Genomic DNA, 14753 nt, shown 5'->3' with positions numbered 1-14753 from the left:
GTCAAAATTATATGATTAAGTACCATTAAACAATATTGTTTGAATAATATAGGTATTGCATTTTTGATTATCTTTATCATTTATATTGATTAACAAAGTTAAAGTAAATTTTTATTTGTAATAGTTATTGTGTACATATATTGCAATATTGCTTAAATGTCACGTACATTATGTCAATGCGAATGGGATAATTTTAATTTAGAAAATGATACATTTAATTAATTTCTGATTACTTACAAATATATATAAATATATTTACATATACGTTTGAATGACTTTTGATGGAAGCATTAAGAAACTTTAACATCGATATTAAAGTTCGCGTCTTGAAAACATTGTTATTGTTGAAATGAAATCAATCATGACCGAGACGCGTAGAGTGGCATAATACGGAAACAGCTCGTTTTAAGATAACGATCGAAAGAATAAGTTCTCTTTTTTTGTCTGTAATATAAAATTTTAAATTAGTTAAAATATATATTATTCAAACTTGTGTGTTGGATAACAATAGGAAAGGACGTTACTTTTGATTGAATCTGTCGAATCTGAATTTTATCGAAGAGTAGATATTTTTATTCGTAAAAGGAAGGAGTAAATTTAAAGTTTCCGCATCAACATTGTCAATATATTGATTCGCTGTCAATATTCGGAGCGCTGTTATTGCTTGAGAATTTCACGAGACAAAATCAGTCATAATCGAAATGCGGCTTGAACAACATCAAAACCTAGTGGTAACGTCTCAAATAATTTTTAATATTAGTGGCTCCTCTTTTTCTATGATATAAATATTATAATTTTAATAGTTTAATAGTAAATATATTGTATTCTCAAACTTGTGTGTGCAATCTGGATAGAAGAAGCGAAGAATTGTGACAGAGGATTTGGAGGATTTTATTTCGCATAGAATAAAAACAATTGGAAAGATTTATAGAGTCTGACTGGATCTAAGTGGATGTCTTTTGTATCGATATAATTCGATAATATTAGTGATACGTTACTTTCGTCATATATAGCTGACGTTAGGCATTCTTCAACTTATATAAAACGAAAAGGAGCGACAAATATTTTCTCGATGACCTCTTTTCACATCAAATTATATACATAAAAATATATTTTCTAATATTTATCTCTACAAGTTGCGGATTTAAAATTTTATAACGAAACGCTGCATCGATCTTTTGACGAAGTAGAGATTTTGATACGCAGAAAGTATGACTACATTCCAAATTTCGGCGCCGGGTAGGATTATCTTATGCGGAGAGCATACGGTGATGTATGGAAAACAAGTTGTGGCGGCCAGCTTAAATCTTCGTACCACGCTCAAATTCTATGAACTACCTCCAGAGTCAAGAACCATTAAGATAGAATTCCCCGATGTCAACATATCATTAGACATACCTTTACAAATGATTACTAATTTTATTTCCGGCGAGAATTTTTATTCGGTGGTCGATGATTACATCATCTTCCTTAGACACGTATAATATTTTATCACCTTAAACGGTTTATGGATCACATATGAATAGGGATTTAGCTTACAAACTTTCTTTTTCCTCCTATTAGATATCGCCCAGAATGAGGAACTCGTTATACAATCTTTTCACGTGCAGATGACCACGCAATTAACAATCAGCGCTGGTCTTGGCAGTTCGACGTCCTTCGCGACATGTCTCGCAGCGTGCTTTTTACATTGGTCGTGTCTGCAGAAAGGTCACCACAATGAATTTACTCCGGAAGAATTGAAACGAATTTCGACATACGTGATGTCCTCGGAGGAAGTTATACAGAATTATGTGTTCAAGCAGGATCACATCGTGTGCACACACGGTCGTGTAACAGCATTTCAATATAGAGTACCGCTAAACACCCAGAGTGAAATCATAAATACGTCAGAAATGTATATTATGCTGGTTGATGCAAAAATTTGCCTAGATAAGAGTCAACGGATGAAACAACTGGCCGACATGAAATGTAGATATGGTAACGCCGTCGATGACCTTTTAGACAGGATCAATGTCGTATCGCAAGAGATTGTTACAATACTCCGTATAATCAGGGATCAGGGAACAAAGATGGATTTACAATTATTAGAAGGATTATATGAAAATCTACAAGTAAGTCTTGTTTCATTTCTTTGCGAATTATTTCATTGTATAGTTTGATATACATAGTTGTTTTTGCATTTATAATAATCTCGCATACATCATTATTCATAAATGGAAATTATGTTGTTTTTTGATTTAAATTTCTTAATGCTTTGCAGACTAACCTTTCCTTGAATCAAGATTTGCTATGGAATTTGGATTTGTCGCATTCGAATTTCGATACTATTTGTTCGATTGCAAAAACTTGTGGATTCAAGGGGAATCTCACAGGAGATGGAGCTAGGAATGTAATAATTCTATTACCGCCGAATTATCATGCATCAGAAGAACACAAAAGTAGAGTAAATAATCTTACGAGGCGCTTGACGGAAAATGGTTTTTCTGGCAAAATTATTACAATATCTTGCACGGGAGTGCGACTTGACCAGGTACATCAAAGTTGCACATAAATAATTAAATAATATGATTAATTAAACTAAGCGAAAACAATGTAGTGAAATTGCGAATTTTATAATATTATAGTTATATTTTTTATAATCGAGGAAGGAGAAACAATACACAATTTTATATATTTTCTTTGATTTCTAATTTCTCTTCTTTCAATGATACCATATTAAATTAAATCAATCATATTGAATTATGAAGTCAGATGCGAGGAGTTACTGTAAATATTTTTATTGTAAACTTTGTCAAAACAATTAATTTTTTACATGTCATTCCATTTGGTTTTCGATAATGTAGATTGATTAGAAGACTAATGACTTTTCATTTCATAGATTTCATTTTTATAGTGACTCTTTTCATTTTATTAATAAATAGCTGTGCATGTTTCGATTGATTATGTAGTCTACATTTGAATATGTAAAAAGTAAAGATGTGCATCAAAAAATGCAAGATAAACGAGAAAGATAATTTTTTTGGTACATTTTAACTAACGCAAATAGTAGGACATATAAGAAAGCCAACTTATGCTAATATTTTTTTGTAAGAAACATTTATGCTTTCTCGCGTATAACGTTATCATTCGATATATGCAGTAAAGGAATAAAAATGTTTCAAAAATAACAAAGTGCGTGAACAGATATAGTAAACGTGTACATATATATTCAAATCTTTAAATTACCATTACAGATATATGCGTTGTTAATAGATAGTAAAAGAGAAAAAGTGTTCATTTTTTTATTTTATAGACTGGATGAATTTTATAGGCTCAAATTTTATATATATGTATATATGCATGTAAAAAAATTAACGGACGAAGCATCATTATCCTTTTCTTGATTTTCATTCTCGAGATGTAATCGAGATAATGCATTTTACTTATTATTAATCGAATTAAGCTTTACGCAATGCATTCTAAAAATAACAAAGGTCACAGCTGCTTATCGTTTGCATCAAAATTACATAATCGAATTCTATTAAATGATGTAATTCAATGTACGCGTATTTTATTTCAATTACAAAATAATTTGCGTCAAAGTATATTTTGTTTGTATTTGCATTAAATATTACTTCCGAAAAATGTAGATACATTTATACATGTACTACGAAACGTAGGTATGTAAATATCACATAAATTGTATCAGTACAAATAAAATAATGACCATTTATTTAACTTTTACACATTACAAATAATATATTATTTTCAAATTTTCAGATTATGTGTAAGTTTTGTGAATATTTTCTTATCAAAGTACATTAAAGATAAAGAGAACGTTCAACATTGTAATCGATGTTTAGATTCACGGTTTCAGAGCGCTGCTTTTGTTATTAAAACGAAATCAGTAACGATCAAGACGCGAAATTGTACGACAAAAGTATAAACAGCGTTTTGTGATCAATGTTATCGAATAATTTTCATAACTCTTTTTTCGCGCGTTGTCCATATATATTATAAAATTTTAATAGTTAAAATTATAATGTATTATACAGACTTATTTTGTAAGTGAAGCATTAAAAATAGAATCAAAGACAATTTCTGTTAATAATTTCTGTTAACAACACAATGGTAAACAACAATAAGGAACGAAAATCTGATTAAATTGTAAGCGTGTCATTTGTATACGAAATAAAAATTCAATATTGGAGAAATTATTTTTGTCACACATAGCCGATGCATTTCTAATTTATATAAAACGTAAAAGTAGCGACAAATATCTATGGTCTACGGTCTCGGTGACTTTCTTCATGTTACATAAATATTATTTAATTCTGATAAATCTCTATAAAAGAATTGTAGTAATCAGATTTATTTCTTACACCTTATTATTTAATACTTATTGATCTTTTTAGACAGTAGAGATTTTTATTCGTAAGAAAAAATGGACGACGCTAAAAAATTGAAAAGGATTCCAAGTTTCAGCACCAGGCAGAGTCATTTTATATGGAGAATTTTTGGCATTGGTGTGATAAACATATTGTAGCGACCAGTATAGATCTCTGTACCACGCTCAAATTCCGCCAACTATCTCTAGAGTCAAGAATCATTAAGATGGAATTCCCTGATGTCGATATATCGTTAGACATACCTTTACAAATGATTGCAAATTTTATTTTCGGCGAGAATTTTAATTTGGTCGTCAATGATTATATCCTGTTTCTTAGACGCATGCAATATTTTATCATCTTAAACGGTCCGTGGACATCATACTCGCACAGAGATTTAGTTTACACACTTTCTTTTTCTTCCTATTGATTATCGCTCGGAAAAAGGAACTCACTGTAAAATCTTTTCACGTGCATTTGACCACGTAATTAACGATCAACGCTGGTTTTGGCAGTTCGACATCGTACGCGGTATGCTTTTTACATTGGAGGCGTCTGCAAAAAAGTGTCCACAATCAATTTAATACATGTGACTTAGCTAATATTTCGAAATACGCTTCGTGTTTTGTGAGGTAGTTTTACAAAACTTTACGCTCGAGAAGGACTCCGATGTATGTACATATGGTAAAATATTCAGATTTCAATATGCAAGCTGGAAACTCCATAATATTAAAATGATAAATACGCCGAAAATAAATATTCTGTTGGTCGACTCAAAATCTCGTTAGAATAAGCGTGAATAGATGAATCAATTGGCGCACATGATACATTGTTTTTCCTCGGCTGTCAACATGATTTTGAGTGCCATCGACTATATATCAAAAGGGGCTTGTGATATATTTGTTAAAATTAAAAATTATCAAGACAGAAATTCTTCAATTACTAAAGTTGTACGAAGAATAAGCCGTAAGTTTTTTTTGCGATCTTTGATATTATTTCATTATGCATTTTTAAATAGTTGCGTTTATAAGAATTTCAAGTAGATGATTATCCACCGATATTTGTTTCAAATCATTTTTTAATTTATATTTCTCACTATTTTGCAGGTACTTCTTGAAATAGATCAATTAATGCTCTATTGTTTAATGTTGTTCCGTTCGAGTTTGGAGATCATTTGTTCGATTGCACAACGTTATGAGTTTGTAGGAAAATTCATATGTAGAAGTGGATATGTATACGTTCTCCTACTGCGATCGGATAGAATTCCGAGTAAAAGAGAATCTATCATGAATCTTATCCAACATTTGATGGCAAAAAATTTCATTACAACGTGAGTTGTAAAGGAGTGACGATTGAGAATTAAGATCATTATATATAATTAAGTAATAATTAAATGCGAATACTGTAACAAGATTAGCAATTATCATAAGAATGTAAATGAAACGGAAAGATTTACTTACTTTTAAGATTTCTGATTTTTCTAGTAGAGATCATATTTGAATTACAAATTACGTTATGAATTACGAAGTTAGATGTGATAGGTTATTGTTATATAATATTGTTATATAATATTGTTATTGTAAAAAAGAATTTACTTTATATACATTTTATTTTGAAGGTATAAATTCATCAAGCGACATTTGCCTTGCATTAAGCCGTAACTAATAAAAATACCAAGGATTTTTTTCGATTCATAGGTTAATTATAATAGTTGCATGCCTTGATCAATTGATACATGGTTTATTTATGAAACTGAGCACATATAGATGAGTTATATATGCATTTACTAGCAAAGAAAAATAACAAAGAAAAATAACGAAAAAGAGGATCTTTTGCTATTTACATATTTACACTAAAGTCAAATACGTTGAAAACACAGGAAAAACCTAATTTATTTCTATATATGTCTTGTAAGAAAGAAATCATAATGTCTTGTCGTTTATGTTCAATATAACAGCGATGAAGAAACAGGAAATTTTGACGGGAAAGTAAAAAGCATGATCGTGAAAAAAATACAAAGAATATAATCGTAAATAAATACATATAATAATGATTTATCGCATTGTATTGAATGGAAAAATAACAATGAAATACTTTTTCGCGCTAATAATGTCATAAATATGTATTCTACTTTTAATTTAGTAAATTTATTGTGGATTTTTGCGCGATACATAGGAATGGCTCGGAAGAAAAGGACTGTTGCACATTTTTGTTTTAATTTTGAGTTATATAGAGTAAAATTTTATAAGAAGGGTTAATAAAAAAAAAAACCATTTCAAAAAATATCTTGAAACTTTGAAGTTAATGTTACATCTTATTTAATTAAATTAAATTTAATGCAATGTGATCCATATAAAATATTATAGAAATAAAACAAATATGTATAAAAATGTAAAAATAAAAATTCTTATTTGAATATTAATATATAAATAAACATTTATATATAATGGTGTATTATAATATATTTTGAAGTTTGAATGTTAAAAAATGACAACACAGTAACAACATTATAATTTTAAGTTGTACATTATAAAATATACTTCTTTTTAGTAAAAGAAATAATCGAAATAATAGAAATAAATATATATATCTAGCAACAGTGAAAACAAATTTTTTTGGAACTTATGTTTTGAATGATTTGAAATAACTTATATAATATATTCCTAAGCATTAATAAGAAACAATAATAACAATAAATAAGATGATAATAAAGATATACGATAACTTTTATTTTCACAAATTAATAATAGGATCTAGATAAAGAAAGGTTGAAATTTTAATTTACGATAACAATGATTCAAGAATCACTAACGCAAAAATGTTTTCTTTATGAATTGCATAACTTGAAATGTTCGACGATGACTCGAGTTTTTAGACACATTAAGATTAACGAGTTCAATATGCAATAAACTAATAAACATAAATTAATAAAGAAATAATATAAATTTACTTGTCGACTATTGTTTTTGAGGGGCTGCTTTGTTAAGCGATGAATATTAATCAAGTGTGAAATAAATGCAAAAAATTTATCTAAGAAGCTTATGAGTGAAAAAGTACCTTTGACAATATTTCTCTTTCCAAAACTCGTTGCTTAGCGTTATATGTGCTAATCTTTTACAGGTGGACTTAAAGGTCGAAATATCTTTTATGTCAATGCTCTTGTTCTTCAAAATGATAACAATTATTTCGTCGGGCAAATGCGTTATCGCAGTCATCTCGAAAAATTTAACGATTTACGAAAAAGCTTGCAACGGATGTTATTTATTTTCGTATCACTAATTTCGTTTATGTACTTGTTATATGTATATCTATAACAAATCACGAATGTAAACGCACAAAAGTTATCTTCTAGCACTCGAGATGCGTTTATAACTTTCTTCGATGTGAATAAGACTAAAATACACATTTCTTAATGCTAGTGTTACGTCCAGGCTCGGAGAAGGATGGGTCAAGGGAAGGGAGTAACAATGATATTTTCCGAAAATCGCACAGTAGGAGGACTTGGGTCGAACCTTAGGAAACGAACCTTAAGACCCGAAAATAGGTAAACGATTTTCCTTGAGTCGCTATTACTCTGTTTCAAATCACGGTAAAAAATTTTGTGTTAAATTTAACATATTTTACATGACTCAATTTGTCCACTCTAATTTTAATGTTAATTTAACAGATATGTAAATAAATAACACAAGTAATATGTGAAAAATTAACACAAAAATGTAACACTCTCTTAATCGTTATCTGGAAGTAAAGTTCATGTTAAATTAACATATTTATAGTGTTAAATTTAATTAAAAGAAAATGTTATTCTTACATTTTTTAAAAGTAGTTGTTTAAAGATTTGGATAAAATTAAAATGTTAAATTTACATAATTCGTGTGTTAAGAATTCTGTATTTTAACGCAAAAAAAATGTTAACGTTACATTTTTAAAATGTTAATTGATATATTATTAGTATTATCGCTGCAGTGATACTATATATTACTTATTGTTAGAAAATAATACTAATATTATATATTGTTAAGAAATAACACTTTTTACACAAATTATTTTATTCAATGTTACAAAGGTACATTACATTAATTTGTAATTTTTGCGTTAAAATATAGAATTCTTAACACATGGATTATGTAAATTTAACATTTTAATTTTATCCAAATCTTTTACCAACTACTTCTAAAAAATGTAAGAATTTTAAATGTTATATTTTTGTGTTAATTTTTCACATATTACTCGTGTTATTTATTTACATATTTGCCTTCTATTAAATTAACATTAAAATTAGAGTCGATAAATTGGGACATGTGAAATATGTTAAATTTAACACAAAATTTTTGAAATAAATTATATATTATAAACGTTTCGATTTGTACATTTGACATCATATCATGACGCTCTACTACTATCTTGTTGTATTATCACTTTTAATTTTATCTTTTGATAAAACAATTTTATTCTTAACAATATATTTGTAAAACGTCTGTATTATGTGTAATTTATTTTAATTTAAAAATTCTTGGCATGACATCTTGTCGCACTGATGTTCTTTTGCAGTGATTGCAATTATATTAATATTATTTTGTGACATATACGATTTTGTGCATATATCATTAAAAATGTATAATGAAAAAGGACCCAGCAAACACCAAGTAACATTTATATAATTGTTAATTGTAATTTCCTACTCAACAATATAACTGTTACATGTTATGTAATTGTTACATAACATAACAAATTGTTACATAACATGGATTTGAGAGGTGAAAGTGAATACTATACAATGCCATTGGCAGAAATATTTCAAAAAATTTGATTTCCCCACAATAAATTCATGAAATTGGCCAAAATAACGATTTTTGGGCCATTCAACTACAAATTACTCAAACACCTGATGTGCTGGGGAAATTCTGCAGCCAGATTCGTCTTCAGCGTCACAAAAACTATCAGATTCACCTACCCCTTTTTGGGGTAACTGACCAGGTCTGTCATAGGTAGATCAAAAGAAATAGAAAAATTTAATTTGTTTTGCCCTAGATAGTCAAATGTATGCGATGGCTCAATGCAGTGTGTATCATCCGTAATAGATAAACTTAAGTCGGATTTCTCTTGCATACGGAAATGCTCGTAAACATTCCGATGTATTTTACTGAAAATAATAAAAAAAGATATTATACATACATTTATACACATATATGTTTAAATATATAGAAAAAATGTTTGTTATAATTAATACTCATGATTTCTGGAGCATTTGCAATTGATTGAAAATATTGTGCATAAGTCTTTTATTTCAGCAAAGCGCATTTTTAAGAATTATGAAAGACTTGAGGCAGTACATTTTTTTTTCAATATGAAAGGCTTGAGACAATAAACTCTTTTTTCGAGTAAGTAAAAATAAAATATATACAAACATATTTTTTTTAAATTAAACAATTTTTTATTTAAATCTTATGTTATTCCGTCATATAATATCATTTTATCATTCCATACATGTTAATATATAGTTATGAACAATTGATGATATCATTTAAAATATAATTTTTTATGAAATTTTAATAATTTTAGAAAACAAATTATTATATAATGTACGCTAATTTTTAAAAAAAATAATGAGTATAATTGACTGATGCACTCGCATTCTTATACAAGCGTAAGGATGCATCAAAAACGTAAAACCATATAATTCTTTGAATGCATATGTATGTACAATTGTATGTAATTTTTTATATAAATCTATTTATTTTATTATTTATATTTAAAATTTATTAAGATGAACTTGCTCAGAAAAAAAAAAAAAAAAAAAAAAATATATATATATATATATATATATATATATAAACAAAATCCAGAAAGTTTGAAAGAGCTGTAAGATAAAATTGCTTACTATTTCGCCTTCCATATAAGGTTAAGCCCTACATTCAAATAGGATGAACCACTTTGTTCTAGTGAACTCAATATTTTTACGTTCAGAATGAAGTCTTTTATGCCGAATCTTCTGGTTACGATATAATATATAATGGTTAATATAATTCTATGGTATGGAGCTGGAATCTATAATTAAAATAAATTATATTAAAATATATTAAAATAATAAATAATAATAAAAAGTAAGAAATTTATTAAAAAAATTATACAACATTTAGAAAATAAACGTTTAAAATATTAAAATTGTAATAGTTCTTGCACGTATAATGTAAATTATTATTGTAGTTTAACATAATCCAAGATAAAACTTACCGAACTTCTTTTATTCAACTCGACTTCAAGATTTGATATCATCAATAATTCATATAATTTATGAGTCTTTAAATCAGAAAATATATATTCTCTAACTATACGTATAATTTGTGATGCTTCTGTTGGATTCCAGAAATTTTTAGAGATATTGTTATCTCCCCAAAAAGAAAATTGCTCCAACGGGATCGAGAATATCGAATGCATAGGATACTTATGTTTAAGGCGAGATAATACTTCTTGAGTAATACCATCTAGCCATGTATTTATGACCGAATAAGGCACATATGGTACAAAATTTTGAGCTACAATAAGAAGTTGTCGTTCCACAATCTGCTTTTCCTTCGGCTTATTTAGAAATTTGAATTGCTTGTACAGAAATCGATATCGTTTTAGACAGAAGAAGATTAGGCCAAAGTAATGCTGTTTTGGCATATAATAGAAACTGGGCTTCCTGAAAAAATTTCATATTAATCGTAAGACAATTATTTTTATTTGTAATATTAATAATTATCTAGGTTATTAAATTTTACCACAATAATTCTTGAGAATTCGGTAGCAATAATTCTACAGAAATAATTCTATTTAGCTCGTCCCAAACAAAATAATAAACTATAGAATTTTCAACTATGAAATGTAGAAGACAATTTAATTGGTCAGTTTCCGAGTAATTCTTGTCCAACATTACTGACACATAATGTCGTAGCTTTTTAATACACTGTATTCCTGATTTTATTTGTTCCTCAATATTTAAATGGTTAAAAGTTTTTTTCAGCTTCTTATACCTTTTCCCAGCAGTAAGACATCTAAAATTCAGATAGAAAATTCTTAAAAATTATATTAAAATTAACGTTATAATATCAGCAATATACAGCTTAAATAATATATTAAGTTTATTATTCTAAATCATACTTAAATAATAAATCGAGCGAGTAAATTAAATGTGTAAGGATATTTTGATTCAGCACATGCCGTTAAAATAAAAATGAAAATTGAAAAGATATTATAATAAAGAAGAATAAAGAATAAAAATATTTAATCTTTACAAGCTGCTAATAGAGATAAATTTGATTGCACACAATGTTTTATAAAGCTGTACGAATCATAAAATATGAATAGAAAATTTTAAGAGAATAATTAAGATTATTTTCCAAAGATATAATTATTTATAAAAAGTAAAAAAAAATATTATAGAAATAAAACAAATATATATAAAAAATGTAAAAATAAAAATTCTTATTTGAATATTAATATGTAAATAATCATTTATACATAATCGTGTATTATAACATATTTTGAAGTTTGAATATTAAAAAATAACAACATAGTAACAACATTATAATTTTAAGTTTTACATTATAAGATATACTTCTTTTTAGTAAAAAAAATCGAAATAATAGAAATGAAAAATCTAGTAATGCAACAGTGAAAAGAAAATTTTTTTCGAACTTATGCTTTGAATGATTTGAAATGATTTATATAAAAAATATATTTCTAAGCATTAATCAAAAACAATAGTAATAATAAATAAGATGATAATAAAGATACACGATAACTTTTATGTTCACAAATTAATAATAGGATCTAGGTAAAGAAAGGTTGAAATTTTAATTTACGATAACAATGACTCAAGAATCACTAACTCAAAAATGTTTTCTTTATGAATTGCATAACTTGAAACTAATCGACGATGCTTATTATGACTCGAATTTTTAGACACAATAGGTTTATTCTTTTTAGCTGAACTAGTGCTGCACTGGGACTGCACTAGAACCAGCGAGTTCACAAAAAATTCTGCCAGTGCACAAGCACAATGAGGAATAAAAAGAACGGTTTAGTGCAGTACTAACATGGCACATCAAAATATGAGAAACATAAATGTCCTATAAATAACAGAATTATCCGATGAAGAGAGACTTATTTGTAATAAAATTTATTTTATTACAAATTTGTATAAAAATTAATTGTAGATAAATTAACTTTAAATTTATTAATTATAATTAAAAATTTATTTCAAATTTTTTTTTAATTTTTAAAATTTTTCTATTAATTAATAATTGTTTTTATCTATATTCTTTATATTAATGTTATTTACATGACTATTATGTCTTCTTTTTCGCAATTAATGCGTTATTAATTATACCTTAAACTGCTGTTTGTGTTTAAATAAATCACCATATTGAACTGCACCGCTGCACTACCTCAAGACCTAGGGCAGGCAGTGCATGGACCTAAGAAGATATGGATGGAGTCTAGAGCCGGGGCGGTGTGAAATTTGCGGTAAGGGGGATGTATAGCTCTGTCTCTTTCCAAAAGCAACCTTCGGGTGTTTCCGTCGCATATCCGATAATTCCCGAAAGGTTATATATCCCATATTAGCTAACTTTCGAATAAAAATACATGTATTTTTATCATGGACCTAAGAAGATATGGATGGAGTCTAGAGCCGGGGCGGTGTGAAATTTGCGGTAAGGGGGGTGTATAGCTCTGTCTCTTTCCAAAAGCAACCTTCGGGTGTTTCCGTCGCATATCCGATAATTCCCGAAAGGTTATATATCCCATATTAGCTAACTTTCGAATAAAAATACATGTATTTTTATTCGAAAGTTAGCTAATATGGGATATATAACCTTTCGGGAATTATCGGATATGCGACGGAAACACCCGAAGGTTGCTTTTGGAAAGAGACAGAGCTATACACCTCCCTTACCGCAAATTTCACAGCCCCCTCGCCCATATGAGCGCTTTAGACTCCATCCATATCTTCTTAGGTCCATGATTTTTATTCGAAAGTTAGCTAATATGGGATATATAACCTTTCGGGAATTATCGGATATGCGACGGAAACACCCGAAGGTTGCTTTTGGAAAGAGACAGAGCTATACACCTCCCTTACCGCAAATTTCACAGCCCCCTCGCCCATATGAGCGCTTTAGACTCCATCCATATCTTCTTAGGTCCATGAGGCAGTGCAATGAACTGTTGCACTGAACAGCACTGCACTGCTAAAAAGAACAGCAGTATCTGACGTCACTTCTGCTAAAAAGAACGTTTCAGTGTACACTTTCTGAACTAGTGCAGCCAGTTCAGCTAAAAAGAACAAACCTATTAAGATTAACGAGTTCAATATGCAATGAAGTAATAAACATAACTTGAATTAATAATGAAATAATATAAATTTACTTCTCGACTATTATTTTTGAGGAGGTGCTTTGTTAAGCGATGAATATTGATCAAGTGTGAAATAAATGCAAAAAATTAATATAAGAAACTTATGTGAAAAAGTACCTTTGACAATATTTCTCTTTCCAAAACTCGTTGCTTAGCGTTATCTGTGCTAATCTTTTACAGGTGGACTTAAAGCTCGAAATATCTTTTATGTCAATGCTCTTGTTCTTCAAAATGATAACAATTACTTCGTCGGGCAAATGTGTTATCGTAGTCATCGCGAACAATTTAATGATTTACGAAAAAGCTTGCAACGAATGTTATTTATTTTTGTATCAGTAATTTCGTTTATGTACTTGTTATATGTATATGTATAACATGTCACAAATATGAACGCACAAAAGTTATCTATTAGCACTGTCTAGCACTCTGCGTCTATAATCTTTTTCGATGTAGATAAAGCCTGGAGCACATAAAAAAACTTAGATAGTAAACTTAAGACTTAAACGAATCGACCAATCACGGTCGAGCAATAAGGCAGCCATATTGAAACGTAAGAAAACGTAAGGAAACGTTGAAAAATTCCATAAGGATGAAATTCTTATGTTTTAAATCTACGGTGAACCAATCACATAAAGTTACTAGACTTGTTACGTCACACTTTGATTTTCTGTCTTCTGGAAGATGTAATATTATAAAGAAAAAATATGGAATTGTTAATTGCAAATTATATATTTTTTCTTCAAAACAACTATGTGTTTTCTTTACACCAGTTGATTCCTCTCATTATTTTGTACGTAAAAGTATTAAGGTAAGATAATCGAAAAATGAATATTTTACAAGATATTTTACGGTTTATGTAAAATTAAGAAATTACTTCAAGCCTCATAACTCAAAAAGTACTTAACGAAAAGGTACTTAATTATAGTGTTTTGGAAAGCTCTCGAGATAAGCTACAAAAATATGCAATGACAAATAGTAGGT

At 28.3% G+C, this 14753-nt stretch overlaps 1 protein-coding gene and 1 pseudogene across 9 annotated transcripts; one reads left to right on the top strand and one right to left on the bottom strand.

Moving 5' to 3' along the window:
- The first annotated feature begins 535 nt into the window (after positions 1-535).
- Positions 536-4322, top strand: LOC145965099 (mevalonate kinase-like; annotated as a pseudogene). Its single transcript, XR_014436615.1, has 3 exons — positions 536-2114; positions 2264-2533; positions 3763-4322. The product of XR_014436615.1 is annotated as a mevalonate kinase-like (transcript).
- Positions 4323-7078: 2756 nt separating this feature from the next.
- On the bottom strand, positions 7079-14259 carry LOC145965097 (uncharacterized). 8 transcript variants are annotated; one of them, XM_083088422.1, is made up of 7 exons: positions 13890-14031; positions 13498-13691; positions 12745-12832; positions 11135-11407; positions 10605-11055; positions 10252-10418; positions 7079-9513 (listed from the first exon to the last, which is right to left on the bottom strand). In XM_083088422.1, exons 3-7 carry the CDS (start codon positions 12777-12779, stop codon positions 9321-9323), a joined length of 1119 nt encoding a protein of 372 aa, XP_082944548.1. In that variant the 5' UTR covers positions 12780-12832; positions 13498-13691; positions 13890-14031; the 3' UTR covers positions 7079-9320. The 8 variants fall into 8 exon arrangements, with proteins under 8 accessions (XP_082944548.1, XP_082944553.1, XP_082944552.1 ...); XM_083088427.1 differs by having other exon boundaries at positions 12745-12805; positions 13565-13691; XM_083088426.1 differs by having other exon boundaries at positions 13498-13640.
- Between the last annotated feature and the right edge of the window lie 494 nt (positions 14260-14753).

This window comes from Camponotus vicinus, unplaced genomic scaffold (assembly GCF_025532165.1).
Source record: "Camponotus vicinus isolate PSW18456_S1 unplaced genomic scaffold, iyCamVici1.0 SCAF_14, whole genome shotgun sequence".
In the NCBI taxonomy this organism is placed as follows: domain Eukaryota; kingdom Metazoa; phylum Arthropoda; class Insecta; order Hymenoptera; family Formicidae; genus Camponotus; species Camponotus vicinus.
The sequence above is the reverse complement of the archived record's forward strand: the minus strand, read 5'-3'. Positions and strand labels throughout refer to the sequence as shown.